The sequence below is a fragment of the Papaver somniferum genome, chromosome 5 (assembly GCF_003573695.1).
Source record: "Papaver somniferum cultivar HN1 chromosome 5, ASM357369v1, whole genome shotgun sequence".
NCBI lineage: Eukaryota > Viridiplantae > Streptophyta > Magnoliopsida > Ranunculales > Papaveraceae > Papaver > Papaver somniferum.
This window is the reverse complement of record NC_039362.1, coordinates 111,614,314-111,641,236: the sequence shown is the minus strand read 5'-3', so window position 1 is coordinate 111,641,236 and position 26,923 is coordinate 111,614,314. Positions and strand designations below refer to the sequence as shown.

Genomic DNA, 26,923 nt, shown 5'->3' with positions numbered 1-26,923 from the left:
AAGTGTAATTAACTTAATATGGTTGAGTTTATCCTTGCCATGCATTTAACACCTAGGTGGAGTAATAGAAAACCAAGGTGGTGGTGGTGTTAATTTGTAGTGACAACAGGCAGGTTGGGAGAGAGATACGTATATGGAGAGTAGGAATTGAATTGAAATAGATAGGAATATTGAAACCTTGAGAGAAACATTGGTTTTAAGAGTACATATTTGAGCTTTTATCTTAGAAAGAGTGATATAAATGGTTAGAGAAGATTTGGATTTAAGGGAGTTTGTGTTCCTAGAGACAGAGACTAACATGAAAGGGATAGAAAGAAATATGTAGGATTTTTTTCGTAATGATAGTTATGGCGTATGTAGTGATAAATGGAAAGACCATGGAGATAATTAGTTGGTTGATGATCAAGGTAAATGAGATGATGAAACATGTACATATATTTAAGGTAAGTTTTTGTACTGATACTAGTTCATGAACAACGTATTGGGTACTTCTTAAATGACAGAAACAATCATGTTCTTAGTTACTAAATCATCATTTTATGTGAGATGTTGTGTTCACTGCCCTTAATGTAGAGGCTTGTTTAGGTACCATATAATGCAAACTAGATGTAGCTCTATAAACGTAAACTATAGAGCATCCGATGATGTTTCCATAAATATAAAGTTTGTTTCATTTGGTTGAAAATTGAGTGAGATATGCTTCCTAGAAGTTGACCAGTTGAGACTGAATTTCTGTGTAAACAGTCACAAGTGACCATAAGTTTGAGTAGTTATAGATAGGTTCTAGCGATATTTGAAAAATTGTCAGTGCGCAACAGTTGTAAAAGGCAATCCAGTGATTCTAATGAGCCGTATCTTGTTTAATTTGGATTTAAAACGAGTAAAACTAGAGATCTTCAAAGTAGACTCCTCGAAAGGAGTTTAGTGTCGACACTTGGAAAAATAATCAACAGTTTGGTGAAGAAGATGACCGAGTCAGATTTTGACTCAGTTTACCCGTCTGACTCGGAACGAGTCATACCTGTTTCTTAGTATTTTGGTGGGCCGGTTTGACCCGTGGGCTAGGGTTAGGGTCATATTTTCTTATTTTAGATTTTTGGACCACTTCTGGTCCGAATTAGCTTTCGGTTCCTTCTACAAAGTTGTAGGGATTTCGAGGGTTTTCGGATGACACCCAATTTGATTCTATTTGGATAAGTAGATATTTATTTACGCTTAGAACGTTAAATACTCGGTTATATAATTGTTGATAAAACTAGAACTATTGGTTATTTCACTTAGCCTATAACTAAAAACTTGTATGAAATGATGTTGTGAACTTTGTATAAGCCTTTTGGCTAAATTCGTGGAGTGTTTGTGTGATTAACATTTAGACTTTATAACAACGATCGATTCGAATAATGAACTAGTGGATCGCGGATCTCAAGGTAGGCATGGTTTGTCATCAAATCAGGTGGGAACTCTTGTAACTTTCTTTTAATCATTAAGTTTACTTTCAATCTGCGAGCATGATGTGTCTTTCTTATCTGTCAGCCTATTTGTGTAATTCTTTATTTGTGAGCATGATGATTACTATGGATATGTTTATGTTATATGCGTTGTATGATTTTTCCTGCTAGGAGTGTCTGTGGTTTCCCAATCGCTTCTGGCTAAGTCAAGTAAGCCAGCATCCCCTGGTTGTATATTATTTTAGTAGGCTGACATCCCCCAGTTGTATATTATTTAGTAGGTCGGCATTCCCTGATTGATTGTTATTATTCTATATTAAATTTATTTAGTAGGCCAACATCCCCCGGTTGGATATCAATACCTTATTAGTAGGGTGGCATCCCCCAGTTGTATATTATTTAGTATGACGGCATCCCCCATTTTGATATTATTTATTATATTAAATTGGGAAAATCACTCGTGTGCATATTATACTTGTTTGTCTAACTTTCTGATCTTGGGTGATATTCTGAATCATAGTTTGTATGGGCACTCTGTGTGGATGATGTTATTATTACTGATTGGGGTTGTTCTAATGTTGTCTTTTCCAATGAGTTTGGCGAGGTTAGGATGACACTTGCTTCATTATGCATGAATTGTCGAATGGTTAGTCTTTCTTCTTGTACTTTTCTATTGTTAATTCTTTTGGAAATTTGTCAGTGTCAGCATATTAGTGATTAAATGAGAGTTATTTGTTTCCATTGGGCACCCATTTGGGATGATGTGTTCATTCGTTCCCACCTCAATATCAGTAAACAGAAGAAATGGTGCGCGTAAAGATGTCTGTTTTCGTAGCTTTTAGCGATGTTAGAGATGTTGTGTTTATATATATGTATTCTTTATCTATATTATAAGGGACAATGGTGTTTTTCCCTTTGGACAGAGATCTACAGTATGGACACATAAAGAATGTCCCAGATTGAGATACATATTTAAGTTACTCAATTACATTTATGGATACATAAAGAATGGCCCAGATTGAGATACATATTTAAGTTATTCAATTACATTTATGGACACATAAAGAATGGCCAGATTGAGATACATATGATACATATTTAAGTCATTCAATTACATTTATGGCATATAAAGAATGGTCCAGATTGAGCTACATATTTAAGATTTTCAATCCACATTTTAGTCATATAAAGAAGGGTCCGGATTAATTCACGTATTAATTTTACTTAAGACAATGAATTTAGATTTTTAACGTCATTTATTTGGGAGTTATTCCTCCCATTTAATGTCAAACCGTTTCTTTCATTCTAAATTAACTATTATATTCATCCTTTGCACAACTTTATTCTCAAGATATAATTCTCTGTTGTTTTGGTCGATTGAGATAATTTTTGTTAGTTTTTCTCTTTAATTTTTTGTTTAAGATCAATGGATTCATGGTGCCTCGCGCCTAATATTTGTGTCATTTATGCAGTTTAATTTCTCTAGATAATTTTTGGGTACTTAACATTTGATACCCAACAAATGTCCAACACCTAGGTTTGGTACCCAATATTTGAAATATTAAGGGTTGGTACCTAAACCTGCCGTTTATCGTTAAAGTCGACGCTTGACTAATTTATTTTCCATTTTCTATATTATAACTTATTGTTATTATTAATTATTAATATTTTCCGTATTTACCCTTGAATCTGAACCGATCCGTTTTTCAATATGAAGATTTCGAACCCTATGTGCGATCTTCATATCAGTTATAAATTGGAGAGATCAGGATTAACAGGTTCGTTTACAAAACAAAATCTTGAGTTTCAACATAAAAATGTTGGAGAGATCGGGTATTGTCGTCTTTGTGAATCGGTTAACCTCCATGAGTGTTCTTAGAATTTGCTGCTAATCCGTCTACAGCAGAAACAAGAAACGAAGTTAAGATTTTTTTTTTTAAGCATGCTGAGATTTGTGATGTTGGGGGCATTAAATCAATCTCAGCATGGGAAATTTTTTTATATTAAAAAGATATTGAGTCAACATCACAATCTTCTTCTAATTGAATGCCCCAACCAATAACGTTTCTCATTACGAGCCATAAGTTCAGGTTCAGCAGCTGCTCGTGTTGAGTAATTAGAAGAAGGAATTTGTCTTCTTAAACAACAACTAAGAGCTAAAGTTTTATCTCATCATCATGATCTTCTTTCTCAATTATCAATTATCATCACTTAAAAATGTTGAATCTGCTCTTGCCGTTGTTCGATCTGGAATTAGATCTCTCAAACCTGCTCAGTTTCATCATGAGAAATAAGATCTCTCTAAAGTTGCACAGTTTCATCATGAGATTAATAGTTAATGCCAAGAGAATGCACTTTCTGGAATTACAGTTATCGATGAAGAATTGGTCTGGCTTTCTGAGATTGGAAATAAGGTTAGATCAGGAGGAATTAAATTAAGGTCTTAGAAAGAGGAACGAAAGGATTGAATCAAGTTGAGGTTGGTAGTGGTTTAAAGTTTTTTGTAATTTAGGTGAAACCGAGAACAACTACAGATTCTTTAAGTATATAAGAATCAAGATGCGAAGAGTATCTCGAAAGATATTGGTTTCTGATTGTTGTTAATCGGATACTAAAAAAGAAGAGGTATATTTGTAAATAATAAGGACAAAATAGTAAATTTAGTAAGGAAAATTTTTAAAATAAATAAAATAATTCCATCAAATGTGATCATTGCCAGTCAACTGTTAGTCAAGGTACCAATGCTTAATATTTCAAATGTTGGGTATCAAAGCTAGGTATTTGACATTTGTTGGGTACCAAACTCATAATCTTTGTTAGATTTTCTCTTCAATTTTTGTAAGCCTTTCATCCTTTGCACAACTCTATTCTCAAGGTATGATTCTCAGTTGTTTTGCTTGATTGAGATAATTTGGTTAGCTTTTCTCTTTAATATTTTGTTTAACATCAATGGATTCATAGTGCCTCGCGCCTAATATTTGTGTCATTTATGCATTTTAATTTCTCTTTGTTACTTTTCATTAATATTGTATTTTGTTATCTCGATTTTGTTTTGCAGTCAAAAGATACTGATTAAATATGATTACTATTTATTCATTTTTATTCTTATGTTAGGTTCTTTTTAATACCATACCATTTAATTTCTATTTTTTTACACTAATTTTTTTATTTTTCTCTGGACAGGGAATTGTCCAATTAGACTTTGACTTCTTCGGGCCAAAATCATAGAATTTACATGGAGTGAAAATAAATGACGAAGAAAACGATGGTTCCATTATTATGCACTTAACTTGGGTCGGTAAATAACATATTTTAACTGTATTGCTACTGTTGTTAGAGAGTGCATATTCTTTGTTGGATTAGATTCGTGTACATGTTTGTATCAAATGAATTAAAGTTTCTTGATTATGTATGTATGTAGTTCTTCAAATTTTTTGTATCATGTGAAACTTGAAATTACATTTCCTTCATATTTATAACCTTTTGATGGTTTACAAAGTGAGTGTTTGTTTATCTTAAATTCTTCATGCATAGTCAAATAATGGTTATATGCAGTTGACATTTAAAAATAGATATTCTCTTAGAAGATCATCTTAAATTCTTTATACATAGTCAACCATCTTGCTAATACTGAAATTTAAGAAGCCTCAAAACAAGCAACGCGGAACCGGCTTATTGAAACTCACCTATAATCTTTCATTTTCTGATTTCAGGAGATTATTTTTAAGCAATGAAGAAAGCGGTTTAGGGAGCAATACAATTTTTTTCTGTGGGATCCGTCACTATATCTATATGTGTCGAGACTACACAAACTTTCATTGCATGCATTTTATCATTGATGCAAATGAAGAAGTTTTGGTATTCCAAAAAGGTACAAGTCTAATTTTTTCTAGAAGATGTGGTTCATATGCACATATGTGATTTTGATGACTAAATTGTCAAGTTTTTTAAAGATTATCTTGGTTTAAGAGAGCTTAGTGCATAGAAACCCATCTACATTTTGCATCTAAAGATACCATGACTAATACTTGATCCATTACCTATCTTTTACTATGTGGATATCATCTAATACTTGAGCCTCTTTTATTTCATTGAAGATACCAACTAACCAAAGTCGATACAAATATCTTACACTCTATAGAAGTTGATTTAAAAAAATATTTTAATATTTAATTGTATTGTCATGTTCATTTTATGCTAGCAAATTATAAAATTATGGATGTTTTAGGTTTCTTATGTACTCTTAGGTTAAGGTGTAATATCAGTTCCATTTGCAAGTTTTCTTACCATTGATATTTAGACCGGGTCTCTTATTTACTTCTAGGTCTCAAACACATATGCTGATAGAGAACAACTCTCTCATACATGTATCGTATTAGAGGGGGGAAATTTCTTTTGTTTGGATATGCAATTTTATTTAATGGGTGTCTTTCACTACTTAGTTAAGACAATAAGATTGTATTATTAATTTGCAAGGAAAAGCATATTTGCATATGATATATGCAATATCATCACGCACGTCATTTTTCACCGCTAAAAAAGATTCAAGGACGCTTCGTATCACTAATATCCAAGGGAATGCTGTAGGATTTAATGTTTTACATTTTATTTATTTATTGATTTTTATTTTTTTGTGACGTTGTAAGCTGGGCGGTTTTCATATGTTAGTTTAAACCATAAATGTATAGTTATCATTCTTTATCAAGAGGTTTCATGTTACTGTATAACGTCTCTCAAACCTAGAATATTGTAGGGAATGATGACATTTGATGGTCGTAAAATGACTGGTCGTAAATTATATTAACCCAACTGATTAATTTTTTTTACCATGGGTTCGAGTATTACTAATGTGTAACCATGCCATTATACATTGATACAAGCACAAAGTCAATATTCGTATTTTAAAACTGTCAGCGATTCCAAAAATTAATGTAGATATAACACTTTTTAAGGATATGAAAGAAGGCTTTCCAACTTTTTGAATTTCGAAAAAAAAAATTATTATATTTTTTTTAGCATAAAATGACAATCTATTCAAATGATGACGGAACTGCATTTGTAATTCGGAATGCAATAGATAAGTTACTTTTATTCAAACCTGGAATTTCTACATGTACCCTCTTGGGACATTAGGTTTTCAAGTTTGTTGGCATTATTTGCAACAACTATGAATGGATGGTTATCTCAATTACCATAAATGAAAACGGTGCATATCCCAGTGTACACACTTACATTGGATATCTTAATCACCAAAAAAATACTTTTCTTCTATATATATGTCAGTGTACATCCATGTGAACATCCTAATCGTCATTTACACAAGAAACTGATTCGGTTGATGTTAATAATATCGATCAAAGCTTCGAATTCAGTTTGAGAAAGATTACAGTTCCCCCAAGTTTCCCACGCTCAGCTCTTGGTAGTCTCACAAGAAAAAAGTTAAATATTTAACCAACACAAAAACAACTCATAACGGCACGGGTCATGCCTAGTTTATTCTGTAAAACAACACATTAATTAATGTATTCGTATCACCTGAGAGATTTGTCATTTGTATAATATCAGAGAGTTTGATTTTTGTTATTAATACTTTATGTAAGTATGAATATCAAAATCAGTAATCTAGGTTTGATGCTTCAATTAGGTTGTAATCCTATTAGCTAAGCAGGTGTTTAGGTTGGGGCGTCACATAAGCACGAAGGTTTCACATACCAGGTCAATAGAGGACGACTTAATTATGTTTCTCAGAGGAAACCCAGGTCAATAGAGGACGACTCTAGCTATCAACGAGAACACAAAAGGTCATGGATTATATCTCTAGTTGAAAGAGCATCTCTATTTATAGATGTTCAAGACTATGGGTTGCTTAGAATTCAAGCTCAAATAACTTGAGATTCAAGCAAAAACTTTCTATATTCAGATGAAACTCTAATTAGGGTTTCAAATAAGCTTGTGAGAAGGTCGTCTTGAACTTCATAGAAGAATATACACAGTGGTCCAGCTACAGAACCGTGTACAATGACCGTTCTGGAAAGAATATTCCTTATGAACTATTAAAAAAATTGACGTTCATTTAAACACTTAAGAATTTAATTATGATCCACATACACAAGTGTTTTAGTGATAAACAATGTCTTGGAGGTGTTCAGAACGGGTTGGTGAACTATCCCGTTCTGAACTTAACGTTTGCGAGCTGGTTCGCCAACCTTCTTGTATTCCAGAAACTCAAATATTTATAGTTTGCGAGATGGTTCGCCAACCTACCCTGAGTAGAAATGATAGAAGCTATGAATTTTTCTCTTTGATGTTTGAAACATTCCCAAATGATAAAATCATTGCTTGGGCAATTTTCAAATGACCCACAAAATTAATTCTTGAACAATAATTTTTTTTCGAACTAATATTATTAAGGACCTTTGAACATCCAGTGCTTAAATCATATTTCGAGATGTTTAATAAGACAAAATTGACTCGAATTTCCTTCTTGCAGTAAATCTACAAGAAGTCATACGACATAGTTCATGTAGGTAGAATGGTAAAGCTTGTGAGTAAATAGAATGGTTCAGTATTCACATACATTTTTGATAAAGTTCTCCAAATATCTTCATCAATCTTCAATTTTCGAGGATGATTTCCAATACTCAACTATCAACTTCTATACCTAGTCTAATACTTGACCTAGTAGACTAGAAATCAAGATATAGTTTTGTTCAACTAACATTAACGACGTGCTTGAGATAGCAAAACTTGTGGGTTCAACCTAGCAGTGCTCTAACACGCAGTACCCCATGAATACTTATGCATCTGATCAAGCAGATGCAATAATTGAATATACTTGCCATCGACCTTGTTTTCAGCACTATCATGAAAGACACGGTTGTCCAAGACGGATAGCAAATAATCAGATGCAGTTGCACTGACTCGCACTTCGTCCACACTTCTTCTTCAAAAATATCCTCGGTCCCACTGTATGTGACCCTCAACTTCTTTAGATTCAGCTTCTTGCTTCTATAACCATCCTTTATCACAAACATATACTCCGACTTCTTCTCATCCCAACCGAACAAGTTTTTGTTTAGTTTGTGGATATCCTCCCAAAAAATTTGATCATCGTATCCGTCTTTGGCGGATTTTCCATCAACCTCGAGGCGTGTATTTGCTGATAATCATCGGGATTTGTTGCCATTTCACCGAATGAGAAGAGCATTACGTCTGTCTTCCCATAAAACCTCTCATGACTGCAGATATGGCAAATTTTTCGTACTCAACAACTGAATTCTTCACTGCAGGTCACAACCCGAAGTTTTCACAACATCACATTCCATGTCAAGTGGTCATTTCTTCATCATAGTATTTGAAGCTTGGCACCTCAAAAAACGGATGACATTCTTATGATCCTAAATAACAAAAACAAAAAACACACAATTACAAAAAGATACAAATTGAATGTCGTTAATGAAAAAAAGTGAGATTAAGATTACTAATGATATTAGAAAAAATTTCATACGCCCACGAGTCTTTTTATCCAAACAAAACATGTCCACCATCTTCGTGTAGCCCAAGGAGTGACTCACTTCTTTCTGTTCCCTATTCAAGTGAGGGGGAAGCATGTGGGAATCAAGAGGTTTATTGATTACCTTCTTTTTTGCCATTGCAATTTGTGGTACTTTTTAACCTGAACCCCATATTTCTTGACCATTACCTTCTTATTCATCCCCCCCATCATCACTCTCGTAATCTTTATCACCTTCTCCATCATCTTTATTACCTCATCCAGCAGGTGGAATGTCATTCTCATCATCATCCTTACCTCCTCTACCAGTCGGAGTTCCTTGATCATCATCATCATTACCTCTTCTACTAGGTGAAATTGATTGGTCTTCATTAGGAGTTTCATCAAAATCACTTGGTTCTTGGGGTGGTTGAGTATTTTCCCGTTCACGAATCTTAAGCATTCTCGGTACAATAAACTCCCCTTTAAGTGCCGCAATCAAGAGTTTGTCGCCTTTGCGAGGAGGTATCGAAGGAGGAGTAGCATGTTTGTTTCCTTGGTTGAGCTTTTGCAGCCTAAACAATAACAATAACACAAGTAATCAATTAAATTTCGCTTCTACAAACTACAAATTCAAGAACAATGGAAATGCACTGTAAGTAGTCGTCAAGGTCTACAATTGAACATAATGACGACTAACTGACTTATGGGATTAGTCGTCAAGGTTGTATATTTTATTAAGTGGCGGTCAAATCTTAGTTGTCAACGTAGGAAAAAAACATAACGACTAATAACCAATCTGAACGCAGAAAACTATGTTTCTGTTGCGGTACCAACACCTATTCACATTAGTTTACTTATTTAGTTTCTCTATATTAGTTCCCTTGTTTAGTTTAAACTCCATAGTTAGCATTACTTGTTTCACAAGTATACGTAGTTATAAATACAACTCATGAGCTTTGTAAAAGACTCAAGAATCAATACAAGAACTCTTTCAATCTCTTTGATCTTCTTATTCTCTTCTTAATCTTCTTGTAAATATCTTAATTTTTCAACTATCCAGGTTTTATACCTATTTTTATCACATAAACCTTGTGTTTTGGTCTAGAACCCTAACATCTGGTACAGAGCAGGTCACGATTATACTCAATTTTTGACCAATTTGTTTTTACAATGTTTTACGCTGAGAAGATTTTACGCGAATTTCGCATAGAAGAAAAGTTAGCCCGTGAAGATGACAGAGCTAAGCGTAAACTTGACCTAGCTGAACATGAAAAATCTCTGACATCAATTTTGACACAAGCTCTGAGCTCGGAACTAAAAAACTCTTTGCGTACTGTGTTTCATGAATTTTTTCCTCAGCCTATTGCTCATGGTACTGGTCATCAACAAAACCATCAGTTTACTACTGACCCTAATATTGGTGATGGAATTCTTGAAAACCCTATTCATGCTGGAGCTATTAGTTTGAAATTTCCTACTTTTGATGGAGATGACCTTGATGATTGGATTTTTAGTGCCGATCAATATTATAGTTTACACACGGTGGCTGACAATCAAAAAATCACTATCGCTTCCGCGCATCTTAAAGGTGATGCTTATGCTTGGTATTGTTGGAAGAAGACCACGATTACTATTACTACACGGGTAGAGTTTTGCTCTTTAGTTCGTGCTCATTTTGGTCCTGAGAGATTTGTTGTTGCTAAACAAATAGATTCATCTTCGACTCAAAACAGCATTGATATGATTTCCACAACAAAATTTAGTGCAGAATCCAAAACTACTTTTCAAAAGGAAGAAGTAAAACAACAGGTCGATGAGGTTCCATATGTTTCGCAAGAGTTTAATATATCAGTTTATGTGAATGTACAAGCTACTTCTGGAAATCAAGATGACAGTCAGTTTAAACATGTTTCGTTGTCAACTGAAGAGGAATCGTTGTTTTCTAATGATACTATCGATGTTTCAACCACATCAGCTGGTTATGAAGAGAACGTTGTTTCTAGAGAAGAAGAAGAAAATCAAGACGACAAGGTTTCACATGTTCCGCTAGAAGTTAATGGTGAGTCTTCAAATTTCGACAAACCTAATGATTTAGTAGTTCATGATATAGATTTATCTTATTCGTCTACTGTTGAGAATGATCAAGTTCTTACTCATGGGGAAACACGTACAATCGTCTCTCGTGTAAACCCTAACAAGGATCATCTTGTTGAGTTGACTCCTGAGATTTCTTTCATGGTATATCCAACTAGAGGAATAAACTATATATCGTTTTATAATTCTGACTATAAGCTTGATTACCTATCTCAAGAAAATATAAGTATAGAGAATTACAATGGACGATTTCGTGGTAGAATGTTATCAAACGCCGAGAGAGTATCGTTGGCACAAGGTACGGCAAAATATTTTGTAAGAAGAAACATGTATTTCAATCAAGACGTTGGTATTTGCATGAATGATACTCGATTGCGACCATCAAGAAGTATAAGTTGGACAACTGCGCATCTACCCCTTTCAGTTTCAAATCATTCATCTTTGTTCGAGCCTGGAGTTTAACACAAACTGATGAATACGATGCTAACACTAAGTTAGATTTGGTGGACTGTAACTGTGAGAATTATGCTCTTGTTTTCGCAAATCTTCCTGGAGTTATTGTGTACATACGCGATGTTGTTGCTTATTACGATGAAGAATTTTACAAGGAAAAGTCTTGCAATTACACGAATGTGCTGGTACAAGCCCACAAAGTTGGTCTTCGAAAACTGGTGATGGACATGCATTAAGTACTATATTCGGAACCATTTCTTTCATTTGCAATTTTTGAGAAGAACAGACATAATTATATTGTACGGGAGCCAGCTAACTCACTGATTACATTACTTATTCCACAAGTACTGCCACTACAAACAGCTGCTCAGAGTTCTCGAATTTCTCTTTATATAAAAGATCCATCTATGGATTTTTCAGCGCTAAAATGTGCAGATAATAACACAGCTTTTGGCAGAAGGCATATGAACCTGATATTTGGGAGTCAGTTGTATGTGGCGCCGTAAATCCAGAGTTTCCAAACCTTAATGCTGATACTAATGGAAAAGTTGAAGTCCTTCTTGGAGAAATTTCTGTTGCTCAAGACAAAATAGTGAGAAATGTTATCTTCGTAATTGGAGTTCCTGCCAGATACATGGACGGCGACAAGGCTGCATTCACGAGATCAACTACTACTGGAAAAATAATACTTTGTTTCTCAGCAAATATCAACGTTAAACAAGCTATTTTGGAGCCTAAAGGGAAATCTTCAACTATTGTATATGAAAATGTTGATAAATCTGGTAGTCTCACTTTCGGTAATGTCGATGAATGGACTGCACTTCACTGGGATGCTTTTTGTGGAAGAAAGCGGAGTACTATTGGTGTTCTAGTAACGTTAGGAGATGCTCCTGGAACATTATCAGGTCCTAGTCCGAAATTTCCTTCTAGTAGAACAACTAATCTTGTTTCTGCCTGCGGACGCAAAGGAATTGCTGATTCTACGTTTTATTTGAAGGAAAGAAAAGGGAAGAACCATCGAGAAACCATCTCTAATGTGATAGCTGTACAAACACTTTCAGAGCGTGGTCCAATGCCATACATTGTTGGTACTCCGGATTTGTCACTGAAGGATTCGTTAAGTGCTCAAACTGCTGCTCATATTACCAAGTCTACAGGGTTCAGTCTTTCCAAAAGAAGTTATGGCGTTTTCTTCAGAAACTACTTGAACTTGGAACTACCAAGTATTACAGCAAGAACGAGTATCTACGGCTTATTCATGCTTCGAACCGTAAGGTCTGGGCAACTCTAACTTTCCCCGTTTTTGAACCTTCTAATGAAGGTCAGCCGTTTGAACCTGTGGAAATTTTTGAGATGCTAAATGTTTGTGAAGCCTATATATATTTGGCTCAGAATTGTGTTCCATGTGTACATCGTAATGTTCTAACAGAAGGTAGTGGTATGAAGAAGAGTTGTGCAAGCTTTGATGGGATCTGTGCAGGGCAAATATGCATGTGGACAATTGATTTGTCATTTTATATCGCTAGTCATCAGCTGCTAAAGATCCCTACCACCCAAGTTGTCCAAGTACGGGTTATTAAACCCAGTGAGTGGATGTGTTAGGGAAAAAGTGATGTTTGGTTTCTTCCTACCATCTAGTATTACCGATGACGGCGAACACCAAGTTTTGTTATCTTCTGTCATATCCACTATGGAAATTTTTAAGAGCCTGGGAATTGTTAGTGAACATGACGCAAAAGGCGACAAAGTATTTCTAGAATTTTTAAACTCAGATAATGGGCATAAAATTTTACAAATAGAGGAATCCCTTAGAGAAACTAATTTTGTTAAGGCGTTGGTCGAGAAGATCTCTAAGTTGATGCAAATACGTAAGTCTGGTAATGATTGGCAATGTGTGCCACTTTTCCTAGCTATAACAAATAATTTACTTGGAGTGGAGTATCTTAGGCTAGTGATCTTTTTAATGATTAGAGCCCTGAGAGTCAGGGTAGCTTGGATTAATTACTTTGACATGTGTACTGACACAATTCCTTTTGGCGGACAAAATATAAGTGTTCTTGAATCAGTTTATACCGACGGGAGATGGTTAGATGACATCATATTCTTTTCAGCACCTACTGCTGCACCGTCGGTTGAGACACTTCTAGATGATGCAATTGACGTTAGACGTTACGTCGAAATTAGAAGACTTGGTTGGTTGATTTTATCTCAAGACATAAATGTAGTTAATGAATCAGAGGAGTTATTCCATTTCTTAGACCAGCAGAGGAAAGAGTCAATTGGTTGTGCATTCCATGGTATAGCTCAGAAGTTGGGAGATACCCATGTTGTACTCATTGTGGTACTTGTTGGCATAGTTTTCATGACCACCACTAATGAAGTGACTTTTGTGTTTGATCGTGATAAGTTTTTAATTGAATTATATGGAGAATACAGGAAACGCCGCATTCGTTGTGTCGTGATGTATTTCCAGAATTTCAGGCTTGAGGACAAGCCATTTTTCGAGAAGGGTGGGATGTTGCGGTACCAACACCTATTCATATTAGTTTACTTATTTAGTTTCTCTATATTAGTTCCCTTGTTTAGTTTAAGCTCCATAGTTAGCATTACTTGTTTCACAAGTATACGTAGTTATAAATACAACTCATGAGCTTTGTAAAAGACTCGAGAATTAATACAAGAACTCTTTCAATCTCTTTGATCTTCTTATTCTCTTCTTATTCTCTTCTTAATCTTCTTCTAAATATCTTAATTCTTCAACTATCCGGGTTTTATACCTATTTTTATCACACAAACCTTGTGTTTTGGTCTAGAACCCTAACAGTTTCAGTGAGCTATTAGTCATCATGATCAATAATTCTCTAAAGTAGTGACCAACACTTAGTCGTCAAGGTACTATTTCAATAAAATGACGACCAATAACAAAACGGTACACAAGAAAAATTACTTTTGAAGGTCATCAGTCTTCATGGCCGATAATCCACAAAGTGACTCGCGTCAGACACGGAACGGGAGTGGGACGCTGACACGACGCGTGTCCGACGCACCAATGTGCGTGTCCCGCGCACGTCGGGTTTGGACGCACTGATGACTCGGTTTTGAAGAATTTTGTTTTTCATTTTCATTTAAACTTCTTCCTTTTTTTTTACTATTATTAACTAAATGAAGAAAGACAAGAATTGATATCAATCCTTTAGATCTTTATTAGGGTTTTGTAATTGGAAATGACAGCACGTATACCCTTGGTTGGGCATGTGTTGTTCTAAGAATGCATTTTGATTATGCCATGTGTTTAATAGTGATTGATTGCTTAACCTTCGACGTGTATAAACAAAAAATCTTTTCTTTTCTTTTGAAATTTATACACATGTAGCATCAATTTCTAATTTTTAGGATCGAAACACTTGACTTTGCTGTATAAATACACTAGGTCTCAACCGTGCCGTAACGGCGCGGGCAAGGATATGCGTTTCAAATGTATCCATTGATTCATACATGTCGTAATTGTCTGAGAAGAATCGAACCGATCGATCCAGGTCTAAATGTTTTGAGGAGTTGGTTAATAAATATGTCCTTATCCTCGAATATTTTAATATTGTGTACGAAAGTTATACAACCCTTTGGGACAAACATAGTTAATTGTTAGAGCAAATCCTATGGGCAGTAGAACATTACTTCGTTCACTACTTCAAAAATATCATCAAAGGTCATTCACCAAACTTGTAACAAAACTAAAAACACCTAAATTACTTTAAAATCAATTAGATTAATATTGCAAAATCTGTTAGCATTAGAATTTAATTTTTCTCTTTGATATAAATTGTTGGGTACCCAATTAAATAGATTTGTGTTTCTTCATTTCCCTAAAATTTATAATAATATTTAATTCTTGATTCATTTCTTTTCTTGTCTCTTTACTTATTATCATGAACTATTTCTCAAGCATGCATAATTACACGAAGTTGGGGAGAAATGACAAAAACAGAAATCATGACAAAAAAGAGGAATAAAGAGAGATGTGAGAAACTGAATCGATTACAATTAATTCACGCGTAGCCTTGCATAATCCCATGAAGTAGGGAAAAACAATGACAAAAACAGAAACCATGACAAAAAAAGGAGAATAAATAGAGATGTGAGAAACTGAACCGGTTACGGTTATTTCGCGTATAGCCTTGTGTTTGGTCAATTTTTTTATAAGTTTCATTTTTCTTCCTGCCCCCTACCCGGTAAATCTTAAAATCACAACATTTTCTTTTTTGGAAAAATCTGGCCTTTAAAAATTGTTTTAATTTTAAAAAATAATAAAAAAAGTAATTTGAAAACCAAAAACTCTTATCTTAGTGTTTACAAAACAAGTTTTTGGGAGGTCCGTTTTTATCGGGAGGCGATGGAGGCGATTTGGCGACGATTCTGAGGGATTATCGATTGATCTTGTTCAATCCTTTTCTTCTTAATCTCGACAGTTTGTTTCCCTCCCCTTCCTGATCTCCCTTTCCTTGGCTTTCGATTGATACCCCTCTTCTGCATCTACATCACTCGACTAGTTTTCACGACCTGGTTTTCTGCCATGCCTAGACTTCGAATTACCCCCTCTTCCTCTGTTGTATCTGAATCACAGGGCGCTGCACAAGGTGAAATCATATGCCCATTCCGCGACTATGATGGTTGTAATAAGATGAAAAGCTACAGCAGAACTGGGTTAATCACTCATCTAGGTAATCTGCACTTTGACAAAGTGGGAAAAGACATGTGTCGTGAACGAATCAACACCGATGCTGAAGTTCTGTGTAAATGGGAGGTTGCTCTCTCCCAATTACGTATGTGTCTTTGTGCTAAATGTATGCATCTACACGCCTGGAGCAGGTCTTGTAGATTTCACCAAGGAGAAGTAACTAAAGCACCAGACAATGGTGCTGGAGCTGACTTTCTCATTCATGGTTTGCCAGCGAATTGCGTTGCAGAGACTGCTTTACCTGATGTTGGTGTTGGCCCATCGGACTGTGCTCTGCCTGTGCTTAATCTAGAGCTGCTGGATTCAGTTTTTAAGAGGCAAATTCGTACAGTTTCCAGCGTTCCTATCAAATGCAAGCTGCTGTTTGCCAGGACTTTCAAATCGGTGTTGCAGAAATTCATCATGAACCCTGGCGTCCTCTCTTCATGGATTCGTATGCTGCTTTTCCCAATCTGTACCCTCAACACTTTTCTGCCACAGGAAGGAGACGAGGTGAAAGCTAATGCTAGGAAAAAGCTTTAGATTGTCTCAATCAATACGGCGTTATCACTGTGGTGCGAACCAAATGGATGTGAAATGCTTGTCAGCAAGGTTCTTGAGGAGAATGACGAAATCCAGAAGAGTATCGCAAGAGGAAGAAAGCTAAACCAGTTAGCCAAGAAGCCGTGAATCTAAGGTTGTGTCGCAACAAGATGATGAATGGTCTTTCAACGGCAGCAATTCGAACCCTCACTTCCTCGGGGGTAGCTCCACATATTGATGGTACTCTCAATGAACTCAGAAACAAACACCCCTCGGCTGCTCCCCCTCTTATTCCTTCCGAACCTATTGTGCAATAAGCATTCAGTGCTTCCAAAGAGCTGGTACTGGGTCACCTGAAGAGCTTCCCGAAGGGAACTTCTTGTGGTCGTGACGGATTAAGAGCAAAACATATACTCGATGCATTAAGTGGATCGGCTGCAGCAATCTCGGACGAGCTTATCAGTGCCTTTACAGATGTTGTGGACTTGCTGCTGGCAGGTAAGTGTCCTTCTGCTTTGGGGATGTACATTGCCAGTGCGCCACTCACACCGCTTTTGAAGCCAGATGGGGGGGTTAAGACCCATAGCTGTGGGTACTATTTGGAGAAGGCTTGTCTCCAAGGTTGCTGCTACACATATTGGTAAGGTTATGAATCCATATCTATCTGATTACCAATTTGGGGTGGGTGTTTCTGGTGGAAGTGAAGCTATTTTGCATTCTGTTAACCGTCTGGTTGCAGCTAAGGGTGAACACAACTCCATGTCCATGTTGTTGGTTGATTTTTCGAATGCTTTCAATCTTGTGAACCGCACAACCATGCTTAGAGAGGTTAGATCTTTGTGTCCTTCAATCTCTCGATGGGTCGAGTGTTTGTTATGCAGAACCAGCCCGGCTGTATTACATGGAAAATATTCTTTCATCTGCTCAGGGGGTTCAACATGGGGACCCATTGGGGCCCCTCTTATTTGCGCTCACTTTACATCCCATGGTTAAGAAAATTGCTGAGGTTTGTTCTTTAGAGCTTCAAGCTTGGTACTTAGATGATGGAACCATCATTGGTGACACAGCACAAGTTGCTAAGGCTTTTAAGATCATTCAAGAAGATGGTGTGGGGTTAGGGCTGCACATGAATGTCAGCGAAACTGAGTTATATTGGCCTTCTCCTGACAGCAGAAGCTTTGAGTTGTTTCCTTCTCACATTAGCAGACCACCAAATGGTGTCAAATTATTGGGCGGTCCAGTGAGCACTAACTCTGGTTTTTGTATGGATATGGTTCACAAAAGGGTTTAGAAAACTGTCAGTTTGATGGAGGTTGTTAGCAAATTAGAGGATCCTCAATGCGAATTGCTGCTTCTCAGGAACTGCACTGGAGTCTCAAGATTGTATTTTACCTTGAGAACTACCATGCCTGGTTTTATAGACTCGGATGCAGAAACCTTTGATACTCATGTTTTCCAGTTTTTGCGTCGATTAATCACGGGCGATGGTCCGGTTTATGGGCTTTTTCAACATAGGCTTGTACTCTTCCTCTCAAGTATGGTGGTTTGGGTACATATTCTATGTCTGATACACACACTTACTGTTACCTTGCTTCCTGCCTCCAGACCTTTGCCTTACAGAGATCCATTTTGAGACATTCAGGTATTGATCCTGCTGGTTCTTGCTTTTCTAATGCCTTACATGACTTTAACACAGCTTGTAGTGCCTCCATTTCTACACCCGGTTTAGAAGATGTTGCACCTGTCCACTCTATGAGTTCCCTCGCAACTATTTACTTTGATATTATGGTTAGTTCGATGCCTACCAGCTTCCAGACGACAGACCGTGATAGTGCATTATGGCAATGCAACCGTGACCAGCATGCTCAAGATTTCCTATTGGCAATACCCATTGAAGGCTTGGGACAGAAAATCGTCCCGAGACACTTCAGTGCAATCCTCAAGTATAGGCTTGGGATTCCTTTTTTTGAAGAGGATGGGGTTTTCCCTAGTTGCTCGCCTGCGATGGATAAGTTTGGGGATCACGCCTTGCACTGCAAAAATGATCTGGACTTGAAATTAAGACATGACCTCCTTCGTGACATTATTGCGGATATATGTTATCGGTTGGGAGTTCCGGCAAGGAAAGAGGTTGATTTCAGACTTATCTCTAACAATGGCTCTGGTCTTCTTCCGTCGGACATAATGTTTTATAACTGGGACAATAGTCGTGATGTGTGCCTGGATGTCACTGTTGTTTCCCCCTTCACAGGAAATGGTGTTCGTTCCTTTGTGCCTGGTCAGGACATTGACAAAGCTGTTTCCCTCAAGCGTAAGAAGTATTTGGAAAAATGTAATGCTCAGGGTTTCGGTTTTGGCACCTTATCTTTCACCACTTTGGGTGGACTGGGTGATGAGACTATCGATTTTCTTAAGAGATTGCGTACTTTCTCAGCTAGTCATGATGCTAATGTTAGTGTTGGAAATTTTCTTTTCCATAGAGTAGGGGTTGCTCTTCAGAGAGGGGTTGGCACACAACTTGTGTCTCGTGTGCCAACTAACTTCTTAAAAGAACCTGTCCTGGAGTAATACTTTTGTTAAAAACAAGTTTTAATTTATATAGAAGTACCTTATATAGAACCTGTCCTAAATAATTTACATATCTTAGGACACCTTTTCTCACCCTACCACCACTACTTATTCCACCACCACATTATCGTCACCACTCCACCAGTCTCACCAATACCCACCACCATTATCCCCACCATCAAAACCACCATTACCGCTTAAGTTACCTATCTTAGGACACCTTTTCTCACCCTACTACCACTACTTCCACCCCATCATTAATGCTTACTGATTTGGTTAATATCAAATAAATTTATTATGTATCAACAAAAATATATTATTTTGATTAATTAAAGAAACATTTATTATGAAATATCAGTTGAACATTTATTATTAAATTTTAATTAAACGTGATCATTTATGGAGGTAGATTTATGTTCTGCAAGTATAAATTTGATCGTTTTTTATCTAGCCTAACTTGTCCAAACTTTGTTTAGTATTCTGGAAATGTAATCAACTTTATTTTAATACTAAAAATCGTGATTTATTCGATCAGGTACTATAAATAGTTGGGATCCTATTTGGGTAATCCAGCGGTCATGATCATATTGTCTTATATGATTTAGTATCCTTCTCAAAATATTTGCGTTTTGTCCTACCAATTGTTTCATTTTGTAAAGACACAAAACTGTCCACTACTATTTACTAACATCCACCACCGTACGTAAAAACCAGCCACACCCACTATTTTGTCCACCACCAGTAATTTTACCACCACCACCACTCACAAATACCCGCTACTGTTTCCACCACCCACTGCTTCTTTCACTACCACCATTAAAAATTGTTAATATAATTTTTAATAGGGATCACCGTAGTACAATGGTAAATTCATTGGGTGTTGATACCAGCTAACTGAGTTCTTCGAAACTCGCCAACACCAAATTCTTTACCGATCAGTATATATATATATATTTTAATAAACTTATTTATTAATAAAAATATGTATTTATTAGATTCATTAAATAAACATTTATCATGAAAAATTAATTAATCATTCATCATGAGCAATTAATAAGACACTAATTAATAAAATTTATAATGGTTAGTTGAAAAAACCACGACCGTAGATTTATCCCTCCTAGACAAGTCTCGGTCGCCCTTTATCTAGCCTAACTTAGCCAAGCTTTATTTTATATTCTAGATAATTTTATATATATAATAAAAATAATATAAATAAAATATGTATATACGTGTCCGCGTCCTAATTTTTCGAGAATTTTGTAGTGTCCGCGTTTGTGCAACCCCGAATAACAACAATTCATTCAAACGGTATGCACCCACTTAAAATTTGGGTGTACATTATTTCTGGGCACAAAATCGACACGTACGTTAAGTGCACAGTTTTGCGGTCCCTTAAGTCCACTGATGACAACGTGGGTGAACAAAATGGAATTTGTTATCATAAACCGCCTAAAAACGGGGATATTAAACCTCTACTAAGTGGAACCCTAAATAATTTCCCCAATCTTATTTTCACAAAATATCTACAGAAAAAACTCACACAGAGAAGGAGAAGAAGAAGAAGAAGAAAAAGAAAGAAAGAAAAGATGTTGAGGTATGGTTGTCATAGATTTTTGGGGTTAGTGCAAAGAACCCCCCAAACCGGAGCACAAGGTGTGTTGGTAAGATTATACCATGAAAGAGTTGTGGATCATTATAATAACCCACGGAATGTTGGATCTTTTGATAAAAATGATCCTTCAGTTGGTACCGGGCTAGTCGGTGCTCCTGCTTGTGGTGATGTCATGAAATTACAGATTAAAGTTGATGAGAAAACTGGTCAAATCACTGATGCTTGTTTCAAAACTTTTGGTTGTGGTTCTGCTATCGCTTCTTCATCTGTAGGTATGTAATATCTCATCTTTTATATGGTTTTCAGTGAATTTGATTTTGATTTGTATGATTTTTGTGTTTGCTTTTTCTAAGATGATTGATTACTTGTTTCAGATTTGTTGTTCACGTTTGGTTCTTGACGTCGTGCTTGCTATCTATCCGACCCTGAAGTTGATTTAATTTGTTAGTCTAGATTATTAATCTTAGCATTTGAATCCTATTATGAATGTTTTTATGTCTAATTTAGGTATGAATTACCTTAGCAATCTTTGGTTATGGGATGATCAAATTGCATGCTGCGATTCTTTGGTTTGGATTAATAATGATCTATGTTTATATTTCGGATGTGATTCAGGAAAGTGATATAATGCTTTGCTATGCTGGGCATTAGCCATTATGTTATCTGTTGTTTATTCTGCAAAAGTTAGAAAAAACATAAAGCCTCAGCGATTAAATTTGGTTTTACTGATTATACCTGTTTATGATTTTGTAATCTCAGCTACTGAATGGATTAAGGGAAGGCAGAAGGAGGAAGTCTTGACCATCAAGAACACGTATGTGCTTCTTTTCTTTTTTTGCATTATCATGATTCATGAACTATTGATCGACTGACCCTTATTATTTGTTAGTTGCTATTGTCACTTGAACTTTTTTTTTTTGCCAGTAGATGATATGTATAATTCAAGCATTCATCTACATAAATTGTTTAATTTTGAGTTTGAGCTACAACTGGTGGCATAAGTCTTGTGAATGGAGTTTAGAAATATGCTAAAAAAAATAACTAAAGAAGAGAAACGTTCCTTGACCTTGGCCAGCCACCCGGCAGTAATTTGTACTTGTGTGCTCTAATCCTTGCGCGCATGTCTTACTTGTATCCTCACTGCTTTATTAGTTTAGGAATCCCGTGTTTGAATTTGAAGATCATCAATTTAAAATTGGTTTCACAACCTGCATCTTATTACCTCACGCTGTGGGATGGATGGTGTTACAGAGGTTGCTTCCTACATACTAACCTCACGTTCGATCTAAGTTCTTACAGAGATGCCAATAATCAGGTTTGTTTATACACAGAACAGTTCTGTAGGTTATGATACGCGTAGATTAGGAATTGCTAAATATTAGTGGTGTACTGGTAACAAGCGAGAGGTGTTTCAAGTTGTCTGTTAGAACATAGGAAATTGGTTCCTGTGATGTAGACGAGAGTGTATGTCTGTTGGACGAACTGGAGATCACGTTTGTGCGATTGGGTGGTAAAGTAAACCATTTTGTATTTGAAGTTTTGAACGTGCTCTACTTTGGTCTTTTAGATTTTGTTTGTTGAGTTGCATTTATGGTAGTGTTGCCTCTACTTCTCTAATGAATATTCAACAAAATGCCTCTAGTAAGTTACTGATGCTGGTTTAGCTGTTCCATGACACCCTTCTATGAAATTCCTTTAGCTGTTTTACATGCGTCATATGTATCCATTATTTCTTAGATGGTGATTCTTTGATGTGTGGCACATTGAAACCAGAAGATACTTCTCCTTTTTTATCTTATGTTGACTCGGCGTTGCTTGATGATTTTTGAATATGAAGTTCATTTGATGATACACTGCATATTATAGGTCATGTTGGTCTTCTGTTGTGCATAGTTGTTAGCGCCTAGTTGGCTCTGTATGTCTACTTAGAGCATCTCCAATGGGTTGTGGTGTGTTCCCTACGTGGTTAGTGTAGGAAGACATCCTTATAAAATGTGAAATCTAAAATTCTCTACATTATAGGAATTTGAGGGAGGTCATCTCCAACCGGCAGGTGTTTAGATTAGAATTAGAATCTATTTGTATTAATCTGATTGGCTGAAATATTTTTTACTTTATATAAATCTTATTTTCAGTTAATTTAACATTAATTTGATTGGTTGAAAAGTTTGGCTAGATTTAGCACATCCTCTACAAGAACCTCTAAAACCAGAGGATGAAGTAGAGGATGTCTTAATAACTAACCATCCACATCATCCTAACATTCTACTTCACATTCCCGTTGGAGAAGTTTTTTCTCCAAAAAGTATATAAATCCTAGGTGGCCTAAAATATAGGAATTTAGAAGAGTCCCATTGGAGATGCTCTTATCTGTATACAAATTGTTTAATTTTCTATGTTGTGAGAGTTCTGTAAGATGAAAAATGCCTGCCTTGGGTCTAGATGGGGTGCATAAGATATATGTTCACGATCCAAGGTTCTGGATTCAGACTCCATATATATTGGATGTATGCTGAGTCTGTATGACTCTTAAGTTTGCCTTTTTTTTAGACCAACACGAGAGCAATTCGGTTAGATTACCCAAGTCATTCTCAGATTAGTTAACTTAGAATCATTTTATGGAATGTCTTCAGTTATGAATTAGATAAAATGTTAATTGATTCCTACTTCTGAATACATGATGAATCTGACTTGGGACATAAATCATTTACTCGGTTGAGACAGATTCAAACAAGTTAATTGTATAACAAACAACACCATGATGCCCTTGCAAAACTATCAGTAACCGTGTCTGGAAAAATATGGCACATGGCTTCACCACAGTATTTTTGGATGGTGATGAAGCCACACTTCCATGTCACACCCTACACCGTGGTGCCACACATCCGTTTCATGAAGAGAGGCAACTCAAAAACCAAAAATTCAAATGACGCATGTCCTTGGAGAACTACTTGGGCAGTGGCATATACTCGTGCATTCCAGTTCCAGATGAAGCAATTATTTTTAACAGGCGTCTCGTAGTAAAGCTGTTTTGTTACTTGAACAGACACATACTTATCTACAAACCGATTCTAGGTGATCTGTAAAGTTGACTACCGAAGTGCCATCTCCTCTGTGGATAGATTGATCGTAATTTCTACTAACCGTTGGTAGAAACTATGAAGAGCATTCGATTCTGCTTGAATTCAGTTAGTAAATTTTAAAATTGGCATATTATACGGAGTTAGAGGCTACTAAATTGCTTGTGTGCTTTTTGTCTCTGTCCTGAATGCTTTCTTATGTACCCATGTTCCGTCTTTTTCTAACAATTTGGTGGTTTTTCGTCATGTTGTAGTGAAATAGCGAAACATCTTTCGCTCCCTCCAGTGAAGCTACACTGCAGCATGCTTGCAGAGGATGCAATCAAGGCAGCCGTGAAAGATTATGAAGCAAAGCGAGTTAAGGCTGGAACCAGTGGCAAAGCTAAGGAGGATGAGGCTGCTCATGCTTGATAATGTGTAGAATCATGTAGTATGTCTGGTTTGGATGATGACGACCATGGTTGTAATATCTACTTAAACAAAGGGCAGTCTTGCTTTGTTGAAAAACTGAGCAACTTGCCACTGCGAGTCCCAAACACTGTTTATGTTGTTTGTTTTTCTGGATAAAGTCTGTAAAATAGCTGTGCTGATGTGACACTATCATAAGTTATTATCTTGTTAATCCTGCTTTCCTATATAAAGCTAGCTTGTTAACCCTTGGTTTATACAAAAAGTGGTTGTTTTTGTATGGTGTTGTATTTATGTTTGTCCCACTTGTCGAGTCTTCATGCACTTCCATTATTTGCTGCGATTTTGTATCGTTCTACTTTTATTTGAAAGTCTCTTAAAATTGAGGAGGATCCACTCACATTTTCTTTGTCACTTAATTTCACAATATTTTCTTTTGCAATCAAACGCAAATATCAGTGCATTTGGAACAAAAAGGTTTTTCTCTCCGATTAAAAATTAATCGCGAGAAAAGTCTTAACTTAATACAATTTATACTTTTTGAAAGGGCTCGAAAAATCTAAACAAAAAGGTTTTTCTCTCCGATTAAAATTAATCGCGAGAAAAGTCTTAACTTAATACAATTTATATTTTTGGAAAGGGCTCGAAAAATCTATCAAACGAGATCGATCCATTGTTGATATGAAATTCGAAAATAAAAAGTTATTAACCAAACCGAGATCGATCCATTGTTGATATGAAATTCGAAAATAAAAAGTTATTAACCAAACCGAGGATGCATTATGCATCCAGATACAACCTGGCCAAAACCTATTTCTTATAGTAACATGCAATATGCATCCAGTGCAATCTGACCAAAATTTATTTCCTACAAAAATATACATTAATAGCATTATGCACCCTGGTGTAACCTGGCCAAAATTTGTTTCGTATAAAAAATATGTATTGTGCATCCGGGTGCAACCTGGCCAGAATATTTTTCCTAAAAAAATTGCATTAAGCACTCGGGTGCATCTTTTGTATTTCGACGTGTAAATGACCTTATTTGTTTTTCTAATAAAATGCCTAAGTGGGTGCTATAAAAAAAATAAAAAAATAAAATTAATAATAATAATAAGAACGCGCCCTACGTCAGCTGGTCATCCCGCTCCTAAAGATTTGATGCGCTCCAGGAGGTCTCAGGTTCGAGTCCCCGATGGTGCAATATTGCAGAATTTGACATGGAAGCTAGAGTTAGCTTTCCCCCCCTTGCGACATAATCGGCCCACCTATCCGCTTCGGTTCCCTTGGCTGGTTCCTCATAAGGCTCGTTGGTAGGATAGCACGGCAACCTGTTAAAGTAATGTGGTAGTGCGTTGTTGGAGCTTAGCTTATTAGGCTTCAAACTAGTTTCATGTAATAATCCTTATAATAATTGATAATTATAAATAGTTATAATAATAATAATAATAATAATAATAAGAGTTAGTTTGCCCCTTGTGACACAATCTCAGCCCCCATCCGCTTCAGCTCCCTTGGCTAGGTTATCCATGAGGCTCGCTGGTAGACTAGCACAGCAACCTGTTCAATTAATGTAGTAATATGTTGTTGGAGCTTAGCTTGTTAGGCTTCCAACTAGTTAAGGTAATACTCTTTATCCATTAAAAAATGTATAATAATAACAACAATAATAATACTCTTTGTTATGCATCTCCAACAAGACTTTATTATAATGAGGCTGTACTTTCATCTGCTTGTGGGGTCCAACAAGGGGATCCGTTGGGTCCTCTATTATTTTCCTTGGTTCTTCACCCTCTAGTGAACATGATTTCAGGATAGTGCAAACTGAATTTTCATGCATGGTACCTTGATGATAGTACCATTGCTGGTGATAGTATAGAAGTAGCTAAAGCGCTGTCGATAATTCAGGTTGAAGGTAATATCCGTGGGCTACATCTTAATGTTCGCAAGACAGAGTTATTTTGGCCCTGCGTTGATCCTAGAAGTCAAGCTGATGGAGTCTTTCCATCTAACATTAGTAGACCTACTCATGGTGTTAAGCTGTTGGGAGGGCCGGTGAGTTGTAATCTGCAGTTTTGCAGTGACCTTGTGAAGTATAAAATTGATAAAACTTTACAGCTCATGGAGTCTGTAAAGGAATTACATGACCCGCAAAGTGAGTTATTACTATTACGTAGTTGCGCAGGTGTTTCAAAGCTTTATTTCAATATGAGAACTACCCAACCTGAGGCTCTTCAACAAATTATTTCTTGTCATGATCGTCCCTTGATACCGTTTCTGCAGCATATTGTTACAGGAGATGGTGCAGGGTTTGGGCTCCTTCAACAACGTGTTGCTACGCTGCCAATGAAGGATGGGGGTTCGGGAGTTCACACGATGGAAGATACGAGTAAATACTGCTTTCTTGCTTCTTGTTATCAAACAAGAAACCTGCAGGAGATCATCCTTAATCTTCCACCGGAATCTGAGCCAATCCTTTGATTTCAGCGTGCCTTGTCACTGTTC

General features: G+C 36.3%; 1 protein-coding gene across 1 annotated transcript; it reads left to right on the top strand.

Moving 5' to 3' along the window:
- Positions 1 to 20,763: 20,763 nt before the first annotated feature.
- Positions 20,764 to 24,725, top strand: LOC113282425 (iron-sulfur cluster assembly protein 1-like). The gene is made up of 3 exons (XM_026531418.1): positions 20,764 to 21,202; positions 21,690 to 21,744; positions 24,265 to 24,725. The coding sequence occupies exons 1-3, from the start codon at positions 20,905 to 20,907 to the stop codon at positions 24,419 to 24,421; spliced, it is 510 nt and encodes a 169-aa protein (XP_026387203.1). The 5' UTR covers positions 20,764 to 20,904; the 3' UTR covers positions 24,422 to 24,725.
- Positions 24,726 to 26,923: the final 2,198 nt, after the last annotated feature.